The following is a 26,729-nucleotide window of genomic DNA, read 5'->3' as shown; positions in this document are numbered from 1 at the left end:
TTTATATTATTATTTATTTTAATTAAAATATAAACCCCTGGACTTTACTGGTGTCCAAGTATCTATGTTAAAATGGTTTTAATTTCTGCTCTCCTATGAATTACCTGGTGGTGTATCAATTATTGAAAAAATAAAAAACTCTAATAAATAGAATAAAAAAAGAAAAAATAATTAAAAAATATATATATATGTATATATATATATACTGTATCCCTATTATTTGCAATTGATTGTTTATCTTTAGTTATTAATTGATATGCTTATAGTTGTTTTTTGTCTAATTCAGGCCAACAAAAATGTTATCATCCATTTCTTTCAAAGAATAAAACCACTTTGAGAGGAAGTTTAATGATTAAATGGGTCCCCCTTGTAGATTTTGGGAAAACTAATTTAAAATATAAAGGTCTGATCACATTAAAATGCGTAGACCAAAGATATATCCAAAATATTAAGCTTATTATGATATACACACTTATACACACTTACACACTTTGTCAGGAAAATGACCCCACCAGTGCAATTTCACACACCGCAATACCATCTATCACCACTAGGTGCACACACAAAGTCGGGAAAATGAACTCCATGGGGACCTTTTTTTTTTTTCAAGAAACTTGCACCAGACACATCAGCAGCCTGTTTTCTATTGATTTCAATGCTTGTGCCTGTGGGGACCGTGATTTGGTCCCCACGGGGAAAACTGGTCCCCATGGGGTGAGTGAAATCTCAGGTCATGGACCCCACCAGGATATAAAAACGCACGCACACACACACACACACACACACACACACACACACACACACACACCAAGTTCTAATCTATGACAAGAGGCTGAAGACTCTTCATCACCATCTACATCAATAGCCCATTAGCTTCTGTAAATAAGGCAGAGATGATCATACATGGTTTAGGTTTCTGAACAAAAGTTTTGTTTCCTTGAGTTTGGGTTTACCTCTGGCTGCCATTTTAGGAAGTTGCTGCAGCCAGAAACAGTGATGGAGTACGGGAGTCCTGGACTTGGACTCGAGTCCGACTCAAGTCACTATTCTCTGGACTCGTGACTCAACTTGGACTCGGGCACTGATGACTTTGATTCGAGGATTATGAAATCAGACTCTGGGATTTATGAAATCAGACTCGAGCATTCATGAAATAGGACTTGGAAGTTGGATGAAGTTTCTGACTACTTTTATGTGTAATAGGCAGCGATAGAGTACTCGAGTTCTGGACTCGGACTCAAGTCGCTATTCTCTCTCGGGACTGCAGCTCAACACACTTCAGTGAAGAAGAAGACATACTGTACTTTCTTTTTAATGATCCCCAAGGGGAAATTAGATTTTTACACTCTGTTGTTATATTACAGACATGCACAAACAGGACCTTATACATGCACTAAATAGAGAGATGTCAGAGTGAGGGGGCTGCCCATTAAAGGCGTCCCGAGCAGTTGGGGGTTTGGTGCCTTGCTCAAGGGCACATCAACAGTGCCAAGGGGGTGGACACCTCTCCAGCTACCAGTCCACACCCGTACTTGGTTCGTACGGGGACTTGAACCAGAGTCCCTCTGGTGAGCTATTGCTGCTGAAGGCTGCTGACTGGATAACAATCAAACAAAACATTGATTGATGGATCCATTACAAACCCTGCTGCTTTAGCGCAGGTGTTTGTGTTACCTGTGTGTGTGTGTGTGTGTGTGTGTGTGTGTGTGTGTGTGTGTGTGTGTTATTACCTGCTCTGTGTGTATTAAGTTCAGACTGCACTGTCATCAGCTTTAGCTCGTCCTCTCTCATAGCAGAAACTGTGGAGCTCTTTTTACTCAACAGTGCCTCATGCTGCTGCAACAGCTCCTACACAAACACAAACAAAACCTGTTAGCCAGTTCTTCCTATTCTGTTTGAGTGAAGTCAGCTGTTGTGAGACAGACAATGGCAAGAGTTTTTTTTTTCTTTCAGGTTCCAGCATGTCACATCATAGAATCGGTTTATTTCACTTGTGAGCCTTTATTTCATATCATATCATTATGTTTTTTGTTTGTTTTATCTCAAACGTTTGGCTCGTGTTTTAACCCTATTTCTGCCAGACTCTACATGTGTGTTTGTTGTGTTGCTGCAAATTGGATTTAGTATCACCTCCTAAGCAGAGCTCAGGAAGTCGCCCTATAGTCGACGGAAAACGGTTAAAACAAAAGAACTCATGGCGACGGATAGAAGTTATTGTAATTTCCTACAGTGGAAAAGGACGATAACTGTCTCTTTCATCTCCTCCTGCTCTCCTCTGGTCACCTTGACTCTGTTCTGTAGTCGTTGCTCCTCCTCTCTGACCTCCTCCACTCTGTTCACAGCTGTTTGATGCTCCTCGCTTCTCTGAACCAGCCTCTGCTCCTGTTGCTCCACCTGCAGGGAGGACAACAGTGTTTACTTGTTGCTCACTGACCTGCCAAAAGTAAAGAACACTGCTCCAGTCTCTTCTTCTTTATTTACTTTAAACAAAGAATTTTCGTTGTAATTTTGGTGAATAAAAGTCACGTTAAACATAGTAAGGAAAACACAAACAAAAAAACAAGTACTGCAAAAGTCAAGAATCATAAAAAGCAGAAAATAAAATAATAATAATAAATAAATAAATAAAGAGTACAGTAATAAACTGTACAGTGTTTAAAATAAAGAAGATGGAGTGTGCAATTGTTCACAGTATGAAGAATATGTGCAATGTGCAAAAACAACAACCCAACAACTAACGCAAGATTGCTGAAAACATTTTTGTTTTGGCTGTCTGACTTCAAGAAACCAGATCTTCTGTCTCATTTTTATTTGCAATGTAAACTACATTTTCTGTAGACTTGGGTGCCACAGTCATTATTAAAAGCCAACACAAGAAAAAAATACAAAACACTTTATCATTTTAGATATCAACAGGTTTTGAAAACACAAAGTTCTGAGTTTACCTGAATGTTGAGTGAGTTTAGACGCTCCTGAGATTTCTGAAGATCAGACAGCACGTCAGATAATCTGCACGCACACACACACACACACACACACACACACACACACACACACACACACACACACACACACACACGAAGGAACAAGTTAGCATTCAAGGCTAACATCATGTAACCTTTCTGATTCATAATTGCCATTTGTCACATTTATTTCTGACAGTTTAAGGTCTTTTACTGTGAAGCAGCTGCAGGCAGGAGATGTGCACAGACCTCTGATGTATAACTGCTAATTTGCTGCTTGATAAAATATGGTCTAAATCTATGTTTTTATATTATTTTTATCTGAAAGAATAAAATTACAGAACATTGCAGGAGTGTAATGAACTGATGAAGCACAATAAAGTAACTTGTGTTCATGATGGAAGTTTATACTCACATAAACATCCCAACATCACATCTTCCAGCGCTAATGTGACGCCCAGCAATGTGTGGTCACATTATGTGGTTTAATAATGTATAGTTTGAATAGTTGGCATATGTATATTGCTTCATAAGGGTCTTATTTCTTTCATTTGGTGTAAATTCATTGTGTAAGCTGTATTCCAAATTTCCACCACAAGGGGGCCTCGCCTCCCAGCGAGACGGCATATTGTGGCTGTAGCCGACTCTCGTCTTTAGTCTGGCAGAAGCGAGAGAAGGAAACGCAATACCTGTTGCCGGTCTCATCATTTTCCTGTTCTTTTCAGGTTAGTCGCTAGCAAAAAAACACACATATGTGGTCAAAATAATGTCAGTACCCAGTATGAATGCTTTTCCGTGTTTTATACTGGGTGAAGATTGTAGTTAGAAGGTATTTAGATGAACAGAGTAACGTGGTTGGAATGCTACAGCTAAAGCCGAGCAAGCTAGCTTCACTTACAGAACGTGTGTGTCACGTCGGGTATATTGTCCTATTTTGAGGCCCCTATGTGATTTTATTTTGCAAAGCCCTGTCATGTTAAATGCTGTTTAAGCAAGTGTGTGTTTGAAATACTGTTAAGATGTATAGAGTTAACTTTTGCTTGTGTAATGTCTCACGCCAGCTGGACTATTTTGTTAATAGAATTAACAGTATTCTGCTAATATGTTAGCATTCAGCCTGTGCGTCTGGAATCTTATTGGTAAGGAGTAATGTTGCAGTTATTAGTCATTAGTACAGTTATGAAAGCTGTAAGCAGCAGACCAAAGAAGTTTGGGAAAAAGTGTATTTTACTTTCATTTGGATATGAAGACAAACAGTACCCATGGATTCTGAAAATGATGTTTATTTGGGAAACTGAATTCAAGTTACGTAGTGATGATGGTAATTTGATGATGTTCTTATGAGAAGGAATGTGAAATTGAGAACATATTTAAAGTACATGTTTATGTGTAAAATAAAGTCTGGCAGAAGCGAGAGAAGGAAACGCAATACCTGTTGCCGGTCTCATCATTTTCCTGTTCTTTTCAGAACGACATTTTAATCTGACCACAGGCCTCACGCCTGGGGCCTGTTACACTAACTTTATTTGTACCTGTCTGAAGCCGAGTGTATTTTTGTGCAGAATTGTTGGAACTCCTGCTCTCTGCTCCTCAGTGCCTCTTCCAACTCCCTCAGCGTCCGCTCCTTCTCCTGTCTCCTCCTCAGCTCCTCCACCTCATCCTCCTGCAGCGCTCTGGAGATCAGTTCATATGATGAGGATGAAGAAGATTCATGTGAGTCTGGAGGTCAGAGGTCAACCTGTGAAACTTTACCTGACATGCTGCGTGGCCTCCAGCAGACAGATGGCACTGTCCTGAGCTGAGCGCTGTAACACCTCGGCCTCCCGCTGAGCTGAGCTGGCCTGGAGGAGACAGTGAAATAACGTGTAGATGCGCGTGTGTGTGTGTGTGTGTGTGTGTGTGTGTGTGTGTGTGTGTGTGTGTGAGTGAGTGAGTGTGTTTATAAGTGTGTATGTGTGAGTGTGTACCTTGTCTCTGGCGGTGTGTATGGAGCTTTGAGCCTCCAGCAGCAGTCTGTCAGCCTGCCGGAGTTCAGCTCGTCTCTTCAGCAGAGTTTTCTCCACACACTCCACCTCATCACACACCTGCATCACACTGCTACACACACACACACACACACACACACACACACACACACTCATTTACATAATCCCTCCCAAAATCCTTAACCTAAACCCTAAAATAAAGTCTTGACACTCACCCTTTGAAAACCGATGAAAATGTTTTCACTTTCTAGGTCACAGTACATATTAATCTGGGTTTTTAACCCACAACTGGGCAGAACAGTTGCTTTTTAGAGTCAGTGTGAGAGGGGTCATGATGTCAGATTAAGTGCGTGAATGAACGATCAACAATCTTTTGGCCGTTTGGTTGGATTTCTGGCAGGTGAGATAGTCTTGTCTGCAGTTTCGGGCTCAGGTTGAATTCTCAATTCCACCATGTGTTCCCAGATATAGCTGCTGAAAGACAGCAGTCATCATGACATAACGACAGAATGCTTAGGGTCCTGGGCACAAGGAGAATTAGGAATTGAAAAGAAAAATGATTTCAACTTCATGGGAAGATGCAGCATCCACTACGTAACAACTACAACTGACTTTTTTATTATGCCCTCTTACTGATTTTTAATATTTTGTTGATTTTATTCCATCTCTCCTAACTTCCTATTTTATTACTTCAACTTAGATTTTATAATGTTAGTTTTGTATTACATATTGTTTACCTGTATTGAGGCAGATCCTAACCCATCTTTGGGTCAACTCCTGTTGTTTTTAAATGTGCTAGATATGTAAAAATGACTTGACTTTAAAACAACAACAAATCTGCATCTCTAAAGACAGCTGAGACAACTAAAACTGTTGTTTTCATATTGTTATAAACCGTAGTCAGCTTGTTTTAATATTATTGCAGTAGTATTACATGTTGTGCCTGACTGTAGTCTGGACTCAAACGTAAGTATAGAAGGGAGATTAAAACATGTTAATGCAAAATATAACATTTAATATAATCATACAGTTTCAGTACAGCCTCGCAAGGAGAAAACACACACAAACACATACAAGTAGAGACATTTAGAATAAATTCAATGAAAAGGGTGTGTCAAAGGTGTGCGTGTCTGTGTGTGTGTATGTGTGTGTTACCTGTGTTGTCTTAGTGTTAGTCGTAGTTGTTTGGTTTCCAAACGTAGTTTCTTCCTCTCTTCCTCCAGTTGCTCTGCTTCTTTGTGCACACACTCACAAACACACCTGTCTCCCTGCTAACACACACACACACACACACACACACACACACACACACACACACACTCTTATGAAGGAACAAGTTAGCGTTCAAGGCTAACTCAAATACCTTTGTGTACATCATGTTTTTTATTTTATTGTGATTTTTGAATTTTATATACCCTTTTATTATTTATTTATCTGTACTATTTGTGCTGCTGCAACAACCCTCTGAGGAACAATAAACATTTATCTTATCTTATCAATTGAACTGAGAATCTATTTTGTTATCTGCAACAAGTTTCTTTGTCTCTGTGGTTTCTGTTAGAGAAGCCTAATTGAGACGCTCACCGTCAGGAACGTTTCTAGCTTTGGACTATGCAAGATGCTGTTTGGGGGCCCCTATTTTGTAAAACTACGACGGGGAGATTCAAACATTTAAGATGATCCGTTGAGATGCATCAATCGGTTACACTTTAGGAGGAAAACTTTAGATTCGTAAAAACCTCTCTTAAATTCAAATTAAACATTTCAAGTTGACCCAAACAATTTAAACCTAAAGAAAATGATAATAAAAAAGTTAACAATGGGGCTCTTCTACACCAATAAATGCAAGAGATGCAGGATTTTCCTCAAACAGGTTTATTTAAAAAAACAATTGAACAAAGAAAGCTACTTGAACATGAAATATAACTCAAAATAATTATAAAAAGATTGGGCCATGTCCAATGGACAAAAAAGAAATAAGGGTTTTTACTTAGAAGAAAAAATAAAATAAAATACTGCGGGACCATTCTGTTTCTGTGATCGTGGTCTGTAATCACAGTCTGATGTTTTAGGCCATTTCACAAGATGAACAGAAAACAAAAATATGACCTATGAAATATGGAGGGGTTGCTGCTTCTTGGTCAGGAGTTGATAAAGAAGCCTCTGGCTGTGCTTGGTCTGAAGCCACAACGTATTTGAGAATGGCACCTGCAAAGACAAAGCTCTTTAGTTTACCAAGCAAAAATGATCATTAACAAATATTAATAGGAAAGCTTTCTTCACAGTGAGTTTTATTTCTAAAGCACATAGGCCTATAAAATGACAACACACTAAAGTAATGTTACTATGGAAAATATTTAACAGAAAAAGAGATGACTGAGAAGCGACACCTGATTACGACTACAATATTTGTCCAACAACACACCCTCCTTCCTTAAGTGTAATGATACCGAGCTGCCAACAATATGCTCTGCAGCCTGCATAATCTCACACAACGGGTGTCACTTCAGTCAATCAGTCCAACAGCACAGTCTATTCACATGACTATTTTATTTTAACCCTTGCATAAAGCAAACACTGTATAAAGCTCTTTTTTTTTGCAATCCTAGCCAGCTAGCTGAGCAAGCTAAATTATCAATTTAGCTGAGGATAACTGAGCTAGCCAGCAGGGAAAAAGTAGCAAACTTGCTCAACATTTGGCTAGCATTATAGCTACCCCGTCCACCCCACAAGATAATTTCCATCATAAAGAAATGCCTTACCTTCATCCTCTGAATGTTTTTCTTCCTTAGTTTTCTTATTTTTTCTGCCCCAGAGGGATATGCCCGTTTTAGTGTCATTAATAACCGCTACTGATGTGACATGAGGCTGTCTGTCATCCCAACGGCAGACGTATAAGAAAAACAAAAAACGGCAGACGTCCCTAACTGCGACTTGATTATCCCACAAACAAAAGCGAAAGCTTCCCTATCATAGCAGCTTAGTTTAGTCTAGCCTCAATTTAATTTTTAAGCTTAGAAGTGCTTTACTGAACACATGTGGAGGGTAGGCTGACTAGTGAATAAAGACAAAATATGTTGAGGCTGAGCGGGCTGAACTTGCAGCTTGGGGCCCGCTAGTGGCTGCGGGGGCCCTATGCATCCACATAGTCCGCCTCTAGGAAGAAACAGCCCTGCTCACCGTGTCTCTGTGTTCTGGGATGTTACAGTGCAGCGCAGCACCACCTCCTGGAGAACTGTAGACAACAGCTGCAGGTGAACCACAGAGGAGCCAGGCAGGCCCAACCAGGGGAGTCTGGCCGTCAGACAGCCCAGCAAAGACAGCTGCACCTGGGGCAGGAGGGGGAGGAGGAGTATGTTCTCTGGAGCTTCTGTCAGCATCACTGCCTCCTCCGCTATCCCTCCACTCGGCTGCTGCTGGAGACACTTTCCATCAGTCTGAAGTGCTGAACAGCTGATCTACAGTCAGAACATGTTTCCAAATGTGTGTGTCTACCTGTGTCAGAGTCGGTGTGTGTTCGGGGAATGTAGACCCAGTACCCTCCTCCTGTGGGAGGTCTGTCTTGCTGTCGCCCCCTCTCAGGAGAACTGAGGTACTGCAGCCCCAAACCAGAGTCCTGAGTCCCCAGAGAGCCCAGACTGAGAGCCTGAGAGAGAGAGAGGGTGAGAGAAAGCAAAAAAGAGAGAAAGAGAGTTTCCATTATGCTCTGAATTTTGTTTTCCAACCTAGAAGATCAATATCTGATTAAATAACTCAAGATACATGTAATTATGTATGTGAGATCAAACAGGGACTGGTTGTCGTACATTAAAGTGGCCATATTATGCTCATTTTCAGGTTCATAATTGTAATTTGAGATTGTATCAGAATAGGTTTACATGGTTAAATTTTCAAAAAAACACCATATTTTTGTTGTACTGCACATTGCTGCAGCTCCTCTTTTCACCCTGTGTCAGGTCTCTGTTTTAGCTACAGAGTGAGACCTCGCAACTTCTGTAACATCTTTGTTGTCAGTCGCACATGCCCATTAGCTAGGTAAAGACTACATGAGCTAGCTAGCTAACTTCGGCCTGTACAAGGTAGGATTAGCTGGGAGACTTCTTCTAAATGAGGGCGCATTTCCAACTTTGTGTGGAATACCTGCAGAACAGGGACATGTAAGTAGTTCTATACAATTTATTTTGTAGATTAGGGTGAATTTGTGTGTGTTGTAGCAGTGTTTTGCCATTGAGAACGAGCTAGCATGCTAACGGTTAGCCCCCTAGGCCCCTCGTCTTGGCTAGCTACGTAGAAAGCCGTGCAGATTTTGAACAGCTCACCCGGAGACTGAAGGCAGGACACATTCAGAAACCGTATCTCACTCAAAACAGCATGGATGTTTTTTTTTCAAAGTTTGTATGCGTGTGGAAGCACCAGAGACACAAAATAACACCCCAAATCCCAGAAAAAGTGTTTTTTTCATAATATGGGCACTTTAAGAGAGTGCACTCGGGTTACTCTTTACAAACTCTTTCAAACATCTATCAGTTTAATGCTGCCTTCTGGTAAATTCAGCATTAAACACACATATTTACTCTTTTTAAATAAAACTCAAAACCTAATTCCTCTATTTGTCTCAGTGATCTAACTCATCTTCAATCATTCACTTTACATTTCACAGTCAGAAAAGCAGTGAGAAGTTATAAATATATATTTTTTTATAAAAAAATATCCGAGTTTGTAAGCTGAAAAGTCTCACACTGTGTCCAGGAGGTATGAAGCACCACTGTCCTCCATCTCTGGTCCTGGTTCTAGTCCTGGTCCAGTCCAGCTTCTGTCTCAGTCTGTTTGTATGTCTCTGAGCTTTATCCAGCTTCGCCCTCAACTCCTCCACCGTGTGAGCGTGTTCAGACTGCAGCGTCGGTGTGTGTTTACTCTGTCTCTCTGAGCTTCCTTCAGGTTGGTGAAAGCTGCCGTCGAGCTCCTCCACAGAGTTCTGACAACAACACACACACAGGAAGCAGACCAAGTCCATTTTATATATATAACCCAAAATCACAAAGTTATCTCAAGGGGCTTTACAATCTGTACTGCAAAACAAAACAAAAAAGCAAACGGCAAACAAACTAAAATCCCCAATGTGTGTGTGTGTGTGTGTGTGTGTGTGTGTGTGTGTGTGTGTACCTCCACCATGTGGTTCAGAGCTCTCAGCTGTTCGGAGGCTGACTTCAGCTGTTCCGCTGTCAGCTGATCCGAGTCACACATGGACCTGCTGAGCTGCCGTAGTTTTCTGTTCAGATGTCCGAGGCTTCTCTGATGACCATCGCTCTGTGAACGCAGCTGGATCACATCACACCATACTCAGTTCCAGCATGCACTGCTGCTCACAGATACCGTGCTGTTTTACTTCAGTTTATTATAACTCACAGTCACTTTATATTACTGCTAAACAAGTTCTGTATTACACCAGAACAATTATGATTTTTAAAAAGACACAGAGGCAAAGTTCTGAATCAGTTTCACACACAGTAAATCCAATAACCGTAATGTGCTAATGTTGGTGAAAAAATGGTAAATAAGTGTGATTTTTGTAGTAAATTTACAGCAACATTTAAAAACACTGGTGTGGTTCTTTAATTATGTTTTAAAATAAGTATCAAATGCAGTTTCACTCATGGAGGAAAAAGTCTAACAAAACTTTTAACATTTTAACATTTCAAATCTAAAGTTATCTCTAAAAAAAAAGGGGGCAGCGTTTCAATGTTGATTTAGAATTTGAATCTCAACATTAAAGGAGAACTCCGGGCAATTTTTATGTTAATCTTGATCGCTATACGTATGTGAGTACTGTCGATAGCAAAAAGAAACGAGCTGAATCGGTGCTAGCAACATGGAGCTGCTGCAGCTAATGCCGAGAGCTCCCACTTAGCTAAAACAACAGTTTTGGGGGCATATCATAAAGAGTGTCTTTGTGCCTCTTAACAGACTCAAAATGCAATTAAAATGTCTGTGCAACGTGAACAGGGCCCTTACATGACAACAAGATGCGTTTTCAACTCAGACATTGTTTAAATTCACCTACCCTGTTAGCTGCTAGCTGCCGTCTGGGATGAATGAGTGTGTTCAGCCAGGCTTCTGTAATAATCATGAAGCAGCAGTTCATGGAAACGAGCCAAATGATGCCTGTTTCTTGTAAAGTAACAGCATTACAGAAGGCTGGCTGTAGTCTTGCGCTGAAGTCCCGTGGGAATTCAGTTGTAGCAGGAAAAGGTAAACAGCAGTGTGCAGATCGGAGCGTAGTGTGTGAAGAGTGAAGAGTGGAGGTGTTCACAAGGGAAGAAGCTTGGAGTAACGTAACTATGGAGCTAGAGCTAGCCTTCAGAAACGCTATTACTGTAGAAGAAACAGGCATCATTTGGCCCGTTTCCATGTAGTTACATAGTCACTGATATGATCATGACCACTACAGTGCTCAATTACCTATTTTTGAGGGGGAAATAAACTTTTTTCACCGCAAAAATTTCGCCGCGAAAGCATGAACTGTCCTCTGGAGGACATCAACCAGACCAGCGGGCGCCCGTGGATCGTTGTCGGCCACGGCAGGCGGGGAAGGCGGGGAGGAAGTAGAAGGACGCCGGTCGGGCCTGCTAGCCTGGCTAAGGCAGGCCAGTTCGCCACTGCAGAGACTACTATTCACCAACGCCAGATGGATCGCACACAAAATGGATATATATGCTACAAATACACAGGGAACTGCTGCTTGATGATTATTACCGAAGCCTGGCTGAACACACTCACTCATCCCAGACGGCAGCTAGCAGCTAACAGGGTAGGTGAATTTAAACAATGTCTGAGTTGAAAACGCATCTTGTTGTCATGTAAGCGCCCTGTTCATGTTGCACAGACATTTTAATTGCATTTTGTGTCTGTTAAGAGGCACAAAGGCACTCTTTATGATATGCCCCCAAAACTGCCGTTTTAGCTAAGTGGGAGCTCTTTGCATTAGCTGCAGCAGCTCCATGTTGCTAGCACCGATTCGGCTCGTTTATTTTGCTATCGACAGTACTCACATACTTATAGCGATCAAGATTAACGTAACAATTGCCCGGAGTTCTCCTTTAAGAGTGAAGCTTTGAACTATTCGATACAGCCCTAATCCATTGAAACAGCAATACTGACACTGTTAATATTTGAAGTGGTTTACTTTTCTACCTAAAGGACATATAGAATACAGGAGAGAATAAACACAGTATGAACCTCCGTCCTCTGACCTGTTGTAGCAGCGCATCTCTCTCCTGCTGGACGTCCTTCAGCTGCAGAGCGCTCTGCTTCAGTTCCCCCTCCTATAATAATATATTTGAAATGAACAATTCATTCATTCATTCATAATATAAATAATCAAAAACTCTGAGTCTGGCTGGTCATATTGTACTGCACTGCTGATCAGCTGTGTGTCACACAGAAATAATCACTGGTTGCCTGATTGTCTGATTGATAGACTGTTGTCTGATCAATTGTGTATTTATGAAGCATTTCTAAATCTGTGTGATCCATAGAAATTAAATGTATCCAATTGATCTATAAATCCATTTTATGTCTATGGTGTGATTATTGGATTGAGTCAGGATGAGGTTCTGGTCTGGACTGTTGCAGACTCAGCTGATACTGACCAGTTTGTGTTGAACGTGTCTGTTTCTGCTCTGAGACCGATGCAGTCTGACTCTCAGTCTCTCCAGCTCCTCCTGTAGCCTCCAGTCTGGCTCCTGGTCCCGCTCCACACCGCCTATCACTTGGGCTTCCAGCTGGGCTGCCTGGTCCTGATCCTGGGCCACCTGGGCTTCCAGGTGGGTTATGTGGTCTTGACCCTGAGTCACCTGAGCTTCCAGCTGGGCTATGTGGTCTTGATCCTGGGCCACCTGGGCTTCCAGCTGGGCTATGTGGTCTTGATCCTGGGCCACCTGGGCTTCCAGCTGGGCTATGTGGTCTTGATCCTGGGTTACCTGGGCTTTCAGCTGAGTTATGTGGTCCTGATCCTGGGCTAGCTGGGCCTGCAGTCTGGCTATCTGTTTCTGGCTGTGGTTCTGGTCTTGTAGGAGCTGTTCTGTGCTGGTTCTGGTCTGCTGGATGGCCCTGTAGAGCTGCTCCACACTCCTGGACAACATGTCCTCAGGACTGACAGGATTGCTGGGGACAGGGCAGTCAACAGACATGGACACACTGCCTTTATAATGTGACTCTTCTCAGTGTTAAGTCCCTTTCAGACCTCGTTATGTAAATGTTGATCTCATGTCTAGAGACACTTTTACATAAACGCAACAACATCAGTGTCCCAAAGTCGGACCTGTAACATTTGTGTAACACTCCAGTAGGCCAAAATTAAATACTTGACTTGCTACATACATGTATGCCGGTACAATACATGGACACTTGTCTGGCACAAGTGTCAACTATACATATATAGTGTTTTCAGTGGAGTACTGTCATGCTGCTATTAATAGACCGCTTACTGACACTGGACACCACAGACCTCAAATACAGTTTGTCAGTCAGTCTGGTGAAGACGCTTGTTCTCTGTGCTGCAGACAGTATGCATTTAAAAATAAGTTTATACAAACTTCTCCTGCTGTTGTTTCCACTGCAAATGTTTTATCTCTTAAACTTTGTTTATGGAGGTAGCGAGATCGATGCCCACATTTCCACAAGACCTTTGAACCTTTCTTCTCTCCACTGTCTGATGTGAGAGCATTAACATGAGTAAACAGGCTGTTTAGACAATAACTTAGAAAAACTGAGCAGCAGAGGTTCTTTACAAACAGGATTCTCTTTAAAGAAGGAGAGGGTTAAAACTATAATGGAGAATGCGGGCATTGATCCCGCTACCTCTCACATGCTAAGCGAGCGCTCTACCATTTGAGCTAATTCCCCTATGAATTACATAAGCCCCCACTTAAAATGTCGCTGTTCAGTATCAAACACTCCCTTTAATCAGACCGTTTGTGCCTGTCTCCCCCCAACAGTGTATAACTGTATGAATCATTTCAAGTAGTGGAAAGTGTTTGTGCGCCCAACAAACAGCTGAATCATGGACTCTGTCTGCACCTGCGGAGCATATGGACGACATGGCCAAGTGGTTAAGGTGATGGACTACACATCCATTTTGCTCTGCAAGGATGGGTTTGAATCCAAGCCCTGTTGCAATCAAGTTTCCATTAGCAAAATATGCTTCATTATAACAACCCTAGATTATAGATACTGTATGCTTCAGTTTGCTAAAACAGTGGTTCCCAAAGTGGGGTCGGGGGTCACCAGCAAAAAGTGGAATCATTTATTTTCACTATAATTCTATAAAGTAACACAATGACAGAGTGTATAACTATTTAGGTCATGGGTTTCATTGGTTGTATACACTTTCTGTAATAAAACATGTGAAAGCAAAAATCCTATCAGGTCTAATTTCGCTAAACACAAAGTACAGCTGAGGCCCATGGGAAAAACGTATTATTGGACACATAATGTTGCCTTGATCATGGCACTAGATGAAAAGTCAGAGGATCACCAAAGTTATTAAGATTCATCGTCTGAGTGTTGACAAAATGTGTGTGAATACAGCTATTAAATGTTGATTTTACTGGTTAACTAAAAGTTTTGACCTGCTGGTGGATCTAGATAAAATGTAAATTAAAAAAAAAATTCGATCATAACATAATTTCATGGCAATCAATAGTATGGCTGCACGACATGAGGAAAATATCTATTTGCAATTATTTTGACTGATATTGCAATATGATTCAAGATATTGGAGGGAATGATCATTTTTGTATCATTATTCTCATTTTCATTGAAAAATATGTGATTTTTGCGAGGATCTGTACCAAACAAAGATTTTTTTTAGTCTGTAAGATACGATTTGTAGGCCGGGACATCTGCATTGCAGCACCACAATACTTTATTTTAGAATGGTTTTACACATATTTCACCTTTAACAAATATTGCGCCCCCCTGCGATTTGGATATTGCACTAGTTCATGTTGCGATTTCGATAAAATTGCAATTAATTGTGCATCCCTAATCAATAGTTGCTTCCATCTGGATCAGTGTTGGCAACCCATCCATAGAGTGAGTTAAGATGCATGTAAAATGCTACCAACAGTGGACGAGGTGGCCGAGTGGTTAAGGCGATGGACTGCTAATCCATTGTGCTCTGCACGCGTGGGTTCGAATCCCATCCTCGTCGGTACTGATTTTGACATTGACTGAGCTCAAAAACTTCTGTATATTATCCTGACAACTTCATGTTGTTGTATGTAGTAGTTGAGTACTGGTACCTGTACTTATCCTCTGGTTCACTCCGAACCTCCTGAGGATCCAACATGGCAGCTGTAATCTGATCTAGCTGAATTCTTGTCTGGTCTAGGTGGGTCCTGGTGTCTTCATACTGGCTTCTCATCTGGTGTAAGTGGGCTTTGGTCTGGTCCCGTTGGACCTGAAGTCTCTGGACTACTTGCTGTAAAGATAATTTCTCATCCTGGAGACAGACAGACTAACTGGTTTATATCACCTAAATAATGTTTGTGAACCTTTTTGTGTGTGTGTGTGTGTGTGTGTGTGCCTGTACTGACATGCAGTGTCTCGATGGTTGACTGTAGCTGAGACTCTCGGATCTCTCTGGTATGTTTCTCTTTGTCTACAGCTGCCTGCAGAGCATCACACTCCAACTACACACACACACACACACACACACACACACACAGATGCATTGCTGTAGATTTAACTACCCAACAGAACAAAGAATGTGAAATTGACTTCACGCTGTTTTGGTACGAATTTTGTTACGGGGGCGCCATCTTGTGAGGATGCGCTCTGTTGAATTGTGCATGTTACTGTAGTAACCTGCTAACCTTGTTTTGTTTAGCTAAAAAGAGTCAGATCTGATGGAGAGGGGAAGAAAAAAGCACAGGCACAGGTAAACAGAGCGCGTCCCCACAAGATGGCACCACAATACCTAAATACAGCAGTAAAATACAACACACACACATCAATGCAGCAGTAAGGTTTTTTTTTCTGACCGATAGCAGGCCCTCATTAACCGTTAATCAACAAGCAGGTAAACTGAGTTCATACACACTCTCTGCAGCCACAATGTTGTTTGAATTGTTGTGGACACATGCAGCTACTTTCCAAGTGTAAACAACAATAATGTCTGCTAAATATAATAATAGGTTTAATCCTATACAACGTCAACAAGTAACATCCAAAATGAACACAGAATTATAATAAACAATGTTTGACCTGAACAGTTACCTGTCCCATTGTCATCTGTTGGGTTAGCTCTTCCCTCAGCTGCTGGAGCTCCGCCTCCAGGTCCACCTGTCTGTCTCTCAGAGCCTGGGCCTCTGTCCGCAACACAGACAGCTTCTCCTGCTGGACGGACATGTCCTAAAGATAGACAGACAAACAGACAAACACGTGTATTAACCAGGAAAACAAAAATATTTTCCTTGTGAGACACACACACTGACCTGTGTCTGTGCCCTGGCGGTGTCCTCCAGCTGTCTGCAGTGTACCTGAGTGTCCTCCAGGTGGAGCTGCAGACTCTGGTTTTCAGCCTGAAGACTGTCAACCTGCTGCTGAGCACGATGAGCCTGAAATACAAACGCAGGACACACACACACACACACACACACACACACACACACACACACACACACACACACACACACACACACACACACACACACACACACACAGTGTACAGTTTCACAGTAACAACACTTGACAAACATCCTTTAAATTCATCTTATTACAATTATGTTCATGATATGTTGTTTATTACTGGTAATCTTAGCTTCTCTTTTTACTGCTTTTTACAGTCATATATCGTAATGTTGTTGTTTTATTTTTCTATTGGCAGTGCGTCACACTGGATTAGTCTATATATCGATCACGTTTCATTTCCGGGAGTGTTCCCGAGGCTATTTTGCAGAGGCAGCGTCATTGTGTCCGCCGCTTAGCGCCCCCCCAAGACAATTGTGATTGGTTTAAAGAAATGCCAATAAACCAGAACATTTTTCTCCCATCCCGGAAAGCTGTGTGGACTCGCCAGACCCTCCTCCATAGCGCTGTGGAGATAGGTCTGGCAATCCAAAACGACACTCCTATTGACCATGTATCAAACTCCCTGGTGGTCTAGTGGCTAGGATTCGGCGCTCTCACCGCCGCGGCCCGGGTTCGATTCCCGGTCAGGGAAAACTTTATGCAATAGGGCTGTCTCAGCAGCAGATAATGATTTGTCTGCTCACGTCTTTTGTGTCACAGTGCTCGTAGACTTTAAGCATGGACTTTTATTAGACTCTACCTGCTTTCTGAGTCCTCTCAGATACTCCTGAAGTCCAGAGATGATTCCCTCCAAATCCCTCTGAAGAGCTTCATTAGCCAAAATCTGACCTGGAGGAAGAGAAGAAGAAACCATGAGAGGAAACAAGAGAGGAGAAAAGGAAACAAGGCAAGAGGTGACGAAACAAAGAGAGGAGAGGAGAAGGAGGAAAGGAAACAAGGAGAGGAAACAAGAGAGAAGAAAAGAAAACAAGGAGAGAAGGAGATGAAACAAAAGAGGAGAGGAGAATGAGGAGAGGAAACAATGACGGGAGGAAACGAGAGGAGATTAGGAAACAAGGAGAGGAGAGAAAACAAGAGATGAGAGGAGGAGACAAGGAGAGGAAACTAGAGATGAGAGAATAAGGAGGAGCGGAAACAAGGAGAGAGGAGGAAACAATAAAGGGAAAAGAGGAAATGAGACGAGAGGAGAAGGGGGGTGGTAAGAGAAAACATGAAGAGAGGAGAGAACACAAAGAGAGGAGACGAGGAGGAGTTATGTTTTTATAACTTTGCCTAACTGACAGCCAATCAAAGGCCTCTGTGATATCAAGTTTTTCTCGTCACTTTCGCATTTGCATTTGGAATCGTTGGGTGTCTGTAAATTGTTATATACTGTTATAGTGTGGACTAGACCTAATTTATCTGTAAAGTGGCCTGAGATAATGATATTGTTATGATCTGACACTGAATTGAAATTGAAATTGAATTGGTCTACCGTCGGTGAGCTGTTGCTCCAGCTCTTTGATCTCCTGAGTCTCCATGGCAATGCGTGACAGCATGTCGTCGAGGCGACCCTCTAGTTCGCTCTGCTTCCCGTTCATCCTGTCCAACAGCTGTCTCCAACTGGACAGCCGGGCGGTCACATGGGCCTGAGAAAGAGAGACCTCAGCCAATTAGAGAAGGTTCACCGGACACTGCTCTCACATAGCTTACTTTTATTATAATATAATAATATGGGTTTCCTAAAGGGTCACTCCACTGATTTTACACCTCCTCAGTCTGTGGGGGGGGGGGGGGGTTCTGAAGCTTTCCACCATCTGATTGATCTGATCTGAAGCATTTCTGACTTAATGTCAGACTCATGTTGGTTGAATTTTGGGTGTAAGACTTTTACTTGTAATGGGGAATATGCCTTGTAAAATCTGCATACTTCTACCACAGATCTTTATTTTAGTAATTAAACCCACATGGTAGACAGAGCAAAGGATCCTTAGAACATCAGGGGAATTAGCTCAAATGGTAGAGCGCTTGCTTAGCATGCGAGAGGTAAACACTTTTGATACCTTCCCCTCTAATGCAAAGGTTAGATGTTATATGTCTTAGTGTCTAAGTGGGCTTTCATACCTACCTTGTTTGGTCTGGACTTTCAGACTTTTCCGTTTGATCCAAACCAAAATTACAGGTGTGAAACCTCTCCTGGACCATAGTCCGGACCAACAGCCAAAATTGTGTCCGACGAAAAGAGGTGGTCTCGGTCCGGAGCAAACTGGACTGTGGTCTGGTTTGTTTCTAGTGTGAAAGCATTTTTTGGATGGTCCTATATTTCAGACCAAATACAGGAAGTTCTGACAGCTTATCGTTGTGTTATAAGACTGGGGAAGCTCCTTAAAGGAATAGCTCAGTGCTTACCGTTTACATGAGAGAGACGGTGAATGCGCTCAGAGCAGACAGCTGCCGTTTATCACAGCAGCGAATAAATTGGCAGTTTACTTGTTCAGTGTTAGTAAATGTACAGTAGCGATAGACCGATTTTATCGGCCGGCCGATATATCGGGACGATATTTGCGTTTTTACATGTATCGGCATTGGCCCATACGCGGCTGCTGCGTTCGCCAATAGTTTTTTCCCGGCATTATTTACAGACAGGCGTCCACAGGCTCTGTGTTGCTGGAGACGCTGCAGTTCACGTGCAGACCATGCACTGCCCCACCCCCACTAGCAGAGTGCTGGCAGTCTTAAATTACAAATCAAGCACTTTATTTCAATGGCTACTTTTCAGGATTATTGTTTTCTTAAATTATTTAAATTTATAATAAAATAAATAAATAAATAATACAATTATTGACAAAGGACATTTTCTTCGTCTTATGTCAGCAAGTAATGCATCATCAAGACTGTGTTAAGCCTTTTACCCTTGCACAGTTAACCACATGCAGTGCACCCATCCATATGATGCACATTGCACACATAATTTGGGTGATATGAATGTAAGATGATTGCAGAAGTGACTCTGATCTGTGTTTTTGTTTATTATTTTTGAAAGAAATGACAGAGAGCAGATTCCGAAAACAAATCCAGTGTGGCAGGGTTTACATTTTTATGATGTAAATTGAGGGAGCAAAAGCAGTATCGGCTCCAAATATCGACTCAAGAAAATCGGCAGCCCGTATCGATCATCGGCTAAGGCTGATGAAAAAAAAAAAAAATCGGTATCAGCACTAAAAAATCCCTAATGTACGGTATAGGTTTCAGTTTGTCTCTGAGTAAATGCTGCAGCTCCTCAAAACCCAGGTAAAGTTCCTGTGTCTTGCTTCTCAAAAACGCAATAAAACAAAAAGAGCCACAGTAGCACGGGGAGAGCAGCAGTCATTTGGAAAAACTCCGACACCAGAGAGAGGATCATAGGTGAGGATAGGAGAGGAAGCCCGTCGACAAACCAATCAATCACAAGTAAAGGGAAACGCGGCTCACGTATGTGATGTAGAGTTTAGATTCTCGGCCCGAGCCCGTGCCCGACCCGAGCCAGACCGGACCTCGGGTCGGGCTCGGGCCGTTATTTTCCGCCACATCCTCGGGCCGGGCCGGACCCTTGATCAAGCAATTTTTTTTTTTTTTTTTTTTTTTTATCCATTACCTTATTATCCTATTTGGGTGGGGAGAAAGCTATGCCATAATCAAAATGTGTCGTGCCGGGCTCGGACGCAACGTGCTCGGGCTCGGGCAGGTTCGGGCTTGATTTTTTGGGCCGATCTAAGCTCTAATGTGATGACAGGACGTAGTTATGTAATGTACAGTTCTTTACTGCGCTTACATAACTGCAGTGTGAAACCAAAACTAACCAGATCACATGTATTCAATGTAACAAAAACATGAACCTTGGTTCAGACCTTCAGGTGTAAAAAGGCCTAATATGTGACTAATGAAGACAACAACAGCGAACAGCTACAAAACTGGCTGGTTTTCTTTGGCAAGTGTCTTATCAGAGTCTTGTTCTTAAATCTTGCACTGGAGACTGGACTTATCCACATTGTTGAAATCATCTAAATATGCAGCCATGACATGTAAAAATGGTTAGATAACACTAATCAGAATCAGAAATCAGAATCAGAAAGGGCTTTATTGCCAAGTACGTTGCACATATACGAGGAATTTGTCATGGTGTTGTTGGAGCATGTCACACATACAAATATAAGAAGGATAAAAAGATATAAACAATATAAGTATAAACATATACACACAGTACGTATTAATAACGATAAAATAAATTTAAATAAATAGTAAAATAAGTTAAACAGTAGTGAAAAGGGACGCTACAGCAGAGTAGGTACAGTGGCATGAGGAGCCAGAGGTGGGGTGTGGAGAGAGTCAGGATGGATTCCGAGCCTTGTTTAGAAGGCTAGTGGCGGAGGGGAAAAAACTGTTTATGTGGCGTGAGGTTTTGGTCCTAATGGACCTCATCCTCCTGCCAGAGGGGAGTGGCTCAAAGAGCTTGTGTCCGGGGTGGGAGGGGTCAGCCACAATCTTTCCAGCACGCTTCAGAGTCCTGGTGGCGTATAGGTCCTGGAGCGGCGGCAGATTGCAGCCAATCACCTTCTCAGCTGACCGAATGACACGCTGCAGCCTGCCCTTGTCCTTGGCAGTGGCAGCAGCGTACCAGATGGTGATGGAGGATGTGAGGATGGACTCAATGATGGCTGTGTAAAAGTGCACCATCATTGTCTTTGGCAGGTTGAATTTCTTCAGCTGCCGCAGGAAGTACATCCTCTGTTGTGCTTTCTTGACGAGGGAGCTGATGTTCAGCTCCCACTTGAAGTCCTGGGAGATGGTAGTTCCCAGGAAGCGGAAAGACTCCACAGTGTCAATTGTGGAGCCACAGAGGGTGATGGGGGCAGGTGGGGCTGGGTTCTTTCTGAAGTCCACAACCATCTCCACTGTCTTTAGAGCGTTGAGCTCTAGATTGTTTTGCTTGCACCAGGTCACCAGGTGGTCAGCCTCCCACCTGTAGGCGGACTCGTCTCCATCAGAGATGAGTCCGATGAGGGAGGTGTCGTCCGCAAACTTCAGAAGCTTGACGGACTGGTGACTGGAGGTGCAGCTGTTGGTGTACAGGGAGAAGAGCAGAGGAGAAAGAACGCAGCCCTGGGGGGATCCGGTGCTGATGGTCTGTGAGTCGGAGACGTGTTTCCCCAGCTTCACATGCTACTTCCTGTCAGACAGGAAGTCAGTGATCCACCTGCAGGTGGAGTCACTGACAGAAAGCGTACTGTTGGAGTACGCTTTCTGTACTCCAACACAACAAACTCTTCCTGGCACTCCTCTTTCCAACTCACTCCTCTGTCTTACGGCAACATGTCCCCTAGGCCTGCACGATATTGGAAAAAACTTACATTGCGATATTTTTTTTCCCTGCAATATATATTGCGATATGAAAAAAAGACACATTTTTACAAGAGGACATAAATAGCCCTATTTAGAAATACTAAATCATTCTCAACTACTGGGTGATTTTGTAGGAGAGTGCATCTACAAAGAAAATAAAAATGAAAAAGCAAATTTTCTTATGTGAACCAGTCTTTGTTGAACTTTAATGCTTTACAAAAATCAAAGCAAGTAAGCGCTGTGACTACTCTTCTGAAGTGATTTTGGAGAGGGAAATTAGGAAGAAATACACTGGTTGACATGATACCATTGTATTCATATAATATCAAACCAGGCTAAAGTGAATGATATTAATAATGCATGCATGTTGCTTCCTCTAAATTTCAGGTTGTGGTTGACTAGCAGGGCCTGCTTTGGTTGTTTGATAAATTGATTAAAATTGATCATGATTGTTGGTTTGCTGTGCATGCAGAGCCTGCATGTCACACTCTTGCGACAAACTGTGTATCCAAGAGCACTTAAATCACGTAAATTACGTTATATCAGAAACGGACTGCTGTTGTAGATTAGTGTTACGTTTCTAGCGTCGCAGCTCCGAACCATAACGTTAGTTGGGACAGACGCCTTGTTTCTTTAGGCTAACTATGTTAGCTTTAGCCTGGCTGGTACTAGCTTTCTGCGGTGAAAAATGGCCGGGATATGTCGTGATTATGTTGCATTAATCAGGTGATTTAGTTTGTCTTTGCAGTGAACATAAAACACTGACTACTGTAGCTTCACTACCCACGGAAAAGCATGTCACTGACACATCACTGTGTCAGCGGCAGCTGCCGCTTACGGTACTTTTATACACACGGGAGAGCCTCACTTCCCATAACAACCAGCCACCATTTCTTTGTAGGGTCCTTTCCATAAAGTTGTCAGAGATATAATAATCTGAGTCTTTCAGTGGCAAATACGGGACTTTTAGTGGACGTAGAGTCCACGGGCTATTGAGGGCCAGGAACGCCACCTTCAGAGTTGGGGACGCAGCTGGCCTGAGAACAGCAAGAGCCAACCTGTCTCGTGGCATCAGGAAAGCCAAGTTCACCAAAAAAATAACCGGACATTTTAAAGAGACGCACGGAGCCTGTGGCGTGGTCTCCAGACCCACCACGGACTACAAACCCTCGTAACAGACCTGTGACAGCAACACCTCTCTGCTGAACGACCTCAACAGCTTCTTTGCCAGGTTTGAAGCACACAACAGCATGCCCCCCCACAGAAAACCACCCTCCTCCCCACAACTGGGATCTGTGCCTGACTGCAGCCAGCGTGACGAGAACCCTCCCCAAGATCAACACCCGCAAGGCTGCAGGTCCAGACAACATCCCTGGTCGTGTGCTGAAGGACTGTGCAGAGGAGCTCAAAGATGTCTTCGCCGACATCTTCAATGCTTCTCTGAGTCAGGCTGTTCAAAGCCACCACCATCATACCTGTTCCAAAGAAGCCCTCTCCATCCACTTTCAATGACAATCGCCCCATTGCACTGACCCCCAACATCATGAAGTGCTTTAAGAAATTGCGATTGGTTGGAACCAAGGCTAGTCATGGCTCACATAAAATCCACTCTCCCCCTCCACACTGGACACCCCTGGACTAGTTTGCATACCGAGGTAACAGATCCACCGAGGATAGGACTAGTGTGGTGCAGCGGTAATGACCTCTTCCTGAACGTTGACAAGACCAAGGAAGTGGTTATTGATTTCTGGAGAGGTCACACCCCGAAACCCCCACTGACCATCAACGGTGCTGCTGTGGAGAGAGTGAGCAACACCAAATTCCTGGGGGTGCACATCAGTGAGGACCTCTCCTGGACAACAAACACTGCATCACTGGCCAAGAAGTCCCAGCAGCGCCTTTACTTCCTCCACAAACTGAAGAGAGCGAGAGGCCCCCCCCCCCCCCACCCATCATGTGTTCCTTCTACAGGGAACCATTGAGAGCATCCTGTCCAGCTGTATCACTGTGTGGTACGGGAGCTGCAGCGCATAGTGAAGGTTGCTGGGCGGATCATCATGGTGTCCCACTCCCCTCACTCCTGGACATCTACCAAACTAAGCATTGTGGGTGACCAGCCACCCGTCACACAGCCTCTTCAGCCTTCTGCCATCTGGGAGGAGGTACCGGATCATCCAAGCCTGTTCCACCAGACTGGCAAAAAGCTTAATTCCCCAGGCTGCCAGGAAGCTCAACACCCTCCCCTGTCTCCCTCCTCTCAGAGGTTCTTTTAGAAGCAGGAATCTCTTTTCAGCCACATGAGCATGGAGGGGGAGGAGAAAGGAAGGAGAGGGTCAGAGGGGAGACTTTCAGTGGAGTGACTGCAGACAGGGGAATTAGCTCAAATGGTAGAGCGCTCGCTTAGCATGCGAGAGGTAGCGGGATCGATGCCCGCATTCTCCACAACCCTTTTAACCCTTTCCTCTCTCCACTTCTGAGATCAGTCTGTGTTCTGGCTGGAGAATTCAAACAATGAACTCATAGATTCAGATCACAACATTTAAAATGTTAACCACAACAACAAACAGGAAGCATCCTATAAATAAATACAGGAATTAATGAATAAATAAATGCATAAATGAATAAATAAAATAATAGATAAATGCTGAAACAAATGAAAGTAAATAAATAAATGTATGAATGAACTCCAGTATAAAACTAAATGCATCCTTTCCATTGATGGAAAGCTACATTACCTTGTACTTCACTTGAGTATTTTTCTTTTCTGCTAGACTTCTATAATATTGAAACTGTTGGGGAGAACGCGGACATCGATCGCACTACCTCTCGCACACTAAGCTAGCGCTCTACCATTTGAGCTGATTCCCCTGTCATACAAGCAAAGCACCAAAAATAAGCCTCTGACCTACTTCTGCCTTCTGTCTCCAGTCCAAAGTTCACTCCCCCTCCCCCTCACCTCTCCCTCACCACTCTCTTTACATGTGCTTCAGTAGTCTAAAGGCCAATTTATGCTTATGCTTATGCTTCTGCGTTAAATCGACGCAGTGGGTACGTACTAGGGGTGGAACGGTATACTGAACTCACGGTTCGGTTCATACCTCGGTTCAAACATCACGGTTCGGTACAATGGAGGGAAAAGCATAACAAAAATGCAGAAGGCAATTTTTTTTATTGTGCATGTCTCAGGCTGTACCACCTAGTGTCATCCAGTCTCTCCCCTGAGCTAGCTGCAACAGCCTGAAGCGTATAAAGTAAGATGTAAACAGTAAACAATAAATAGGCTACCCCACATCATCTCCAGACTCCATCTGGAACTTGTAAACAAAATAAGACAATCAGCTAGTAGTGTGATATGGGAGACAAGCGCTGCTCTCATATGTGAATGCACAGAGCAGGGGTGTTAAAAGAGCAGCTTCGGTTACACAGAGCAGTTGGCGAATTGTGGCGTTCGCTTCACATGCTAACAGCGAAGCAAACGGCGGAGCTAACAGCTAATGGTGGAGCTAAAAGCGGAGCTAACAGCGGAGCAAACAGTGAAGCAAATGGGCCTGGAAAACATTTGTGGTCGAGGCAAGAAGGGATACAGCTACAGTACATCCGTATTTGGTTGTATATGGAAGGGACTAGTTTGCTTCGTGTGGACCAGAGTGATAGAGAAAGACATGGCTCTGGTGTGGACTCACTGGACCGACTCGACATGTAGGCGGAGCTTGGGAGCTTCAGAGCTAAGGCGGGGCTACAGATTAGGTATCCCTAAGAAACGCGTATGTAACAGTAGTTCCACATTACATTAATTAATTTGCATGCAAATTTTATTTATTTTTATACCGTGTATTCTCCGTGTGAATTCATGTACCGAACCGAGATACCCGTACCGTTTTGGTTCAATACGAATACATGTACCGTTCCACCCCTAGTACGTACGTAGGTACGTGGAGTTACAGACCCTACGCCGGACCCTACGCCGGACCCTACGCCGGACCCTACGCCTTAGCCTGACGTGTGGCTCTCAAAAAATGTAACTACACGTCGCGGCAATGGAGACTGCTACAACTGTGATTGGTCTGCGTGGCCGTGGCTTGGTAGCGTTGCATTTCACACAGCATTCTTCTCCGCTTCCACTATCAGTGTGGTATCGTTTTCAAAATCCCTTTCAAGTAAGAACAATATCGCTGCGCACTCAACTCAGATTTCACCCCACTTCACTCAAATTGCTCACCACTCCCTCCAAAAAAGAAAAAAGCGGTGTTGTGTTTTATTTTAATTTTAGCTAAAACCTAGCCTGGCATCCAAGACTTCTCTCCATTGTTGAGCTTGCCTTAACAGCTAATTTTTGTGTGTGCCGTGCACAGTACACAGATGCATTTTGGCTGAGTCAGGCTTGGGCATGCTTCAAACTCATGGTGTGAGCGGTACTAAAGCTAAGGAAGATAAGACGAAGATAAGGCGACGCTCCAAATTTTTAAATACACCCGCTCTGGGCTCCATCCAAAATCCTCCCTTCCATCCTTGCCCTTCCCGCTCGTTCACACTCTGCTCACCTGCTCTGGATCAGACACATGTAATTAGCTTAAACTTCATTTCCCATCGTCCCCTGCTGGCCATTAGAAAGAATGCAAGTTTAGGGCACTTCTGCATTGGCTTCACGTTTCAGGGCCAGAAGTAGCCGCTTGGTCATACACCAAAGCATTGAACACATTAAAGGGGTGATAGAATGCAAAACCGATTTTACCTTGTCATAGTTGAATAACGACAGTTCGGTGGGTAAATAGGACATACATAGAAGCTCAAAATCCCATTGATACCCCTATCCTCTGCAAATCTCACA

General features: G+C 43.1%; 1 protein-coding gene and 3 non-coding genes across 4 annotated transcripts in view; 3 read left to right on the top strand and 1 right to left on the bottom strand.

Moving 5' to 3' along the window:
* Nucleotides 1–26,729, bottom strand: part of cntrl (centriolin) — a 115,381-nt gene that overhangs the window by 60,739 nt on the left and 27,913 nt on the right. The window contains exons 12-30 of the mRNA XM_035998904.1: nucleotides 18,018–18,171; nucleotides 17,283–17,371; nucleotides 16,447–16,569; nucleotides 16,229–16,363; nucleotides 15,547–15,642; nucleotides 15,253–15,452; nucleotides 12,598–13,111; nucleotides 12,199–12,270; nucleotides 10,112–10,267; nucleotides 9,687–9,923; nucleotides 8,444–8,594; nucleotides 8,129–8,364; nucleotides 6,104–6,219; nucleotides 4,931–5,060; nucleotides 4,716–4,804; nucleotides 4,496–4,636; nucleotides 2,946–3,009; nucleotides 2,284–2,394; nucleotides 1,731–1,848 (exon numbers count right to left, since the gene is read on the bottom strand). Of these exons, the coding sequence (XP_035854797.1) occupies nucleotides 1,731–1,848; nucleotides 2,284–2,394; nucleotides 2,946–3,009; nucleotides 4,496–4,636; nucleotides 4,716–4,804; nucleotides 4,931–5,060; nucleotides 6,104–6,219; nucleotides 8,129–8,364; nucleotides 8,444–8,594; nucleotides 9,687–9,923; nucleotides 10,112–10,267; nucleotides 12,199–12,270; nucleotides 12,598–13,111; nucleotides 15,253–15,452; nucleotides 15,547–15,642; nucleotides 16,229–16,363; nucleotides 16,447–16,569; nucleotides 17,283–17,371; nucleotides 18,018–18,171 (2,932 nt within the window). The remainder of the gene's footprint in view (nucleotides 1–1,730; nucleotides 1,849–2,283; nucleotides 2,395–2,945; nucleotides 3,010–4,495; nucleotides 4,637–4,715; nucleotides 4,805–4,930; nucleotides 5,061–6,103; nucleotides 6,220–8,128; nucleotides 8,365–8,443; nucleotides 8,595–9,686; nucleotides 9,924–10,111; nucleotides 10,268–12,198; nucleotides 12,271–12,597; nucleotides 13,112–15,252; nucleotides 15,453–15,546; nucleotides 15,643–16,228; nucleotides 16,364–16,446; nucleotides 16,570–17,282; nucleotides 17,372–18,017; nucleotides 18,172–26,729) is intronic.
* trnas-gcu lies at nucleotides 15,080–15,161 on the top strand. Its single transcript has one exon. It is a non-coding gene; the product is annotated as a tRNA-Ser (tRNA).
* trnae-cuc lies at nucleotides 17,103–17,174 on the top strand. The gene has a single exon. It is a non-coding gene; the product is annotated as a tRNA-Glu (tRNA).
* trnaa-agc lies at nucleotides 24,271–24,343 on the top strand. The gene has a single exon. It is a non-coding gene; the product is annotated as a tRNA-Ala (tRNA).

Source organism: Sander lucioperca, chromosome 2 (assembly GCF_008315115.2).
Source record: "Sander lucioperca isolate FBNREF2018 chromosome 2, SLUC_FBN_1.2, whole genome shotgun sequence".
Taxonomy (NCBI): Eukaryota; Metazoa; Chordata; class Actinopteri; order Perciformes; family Percidae; genus Sander; species Sander lucioperca.
The sequence above is the reverse complement of the archived record's forward strand: the minus strand, read 5'-3'. Positions and strand labels throughout refer to the sequence as shown.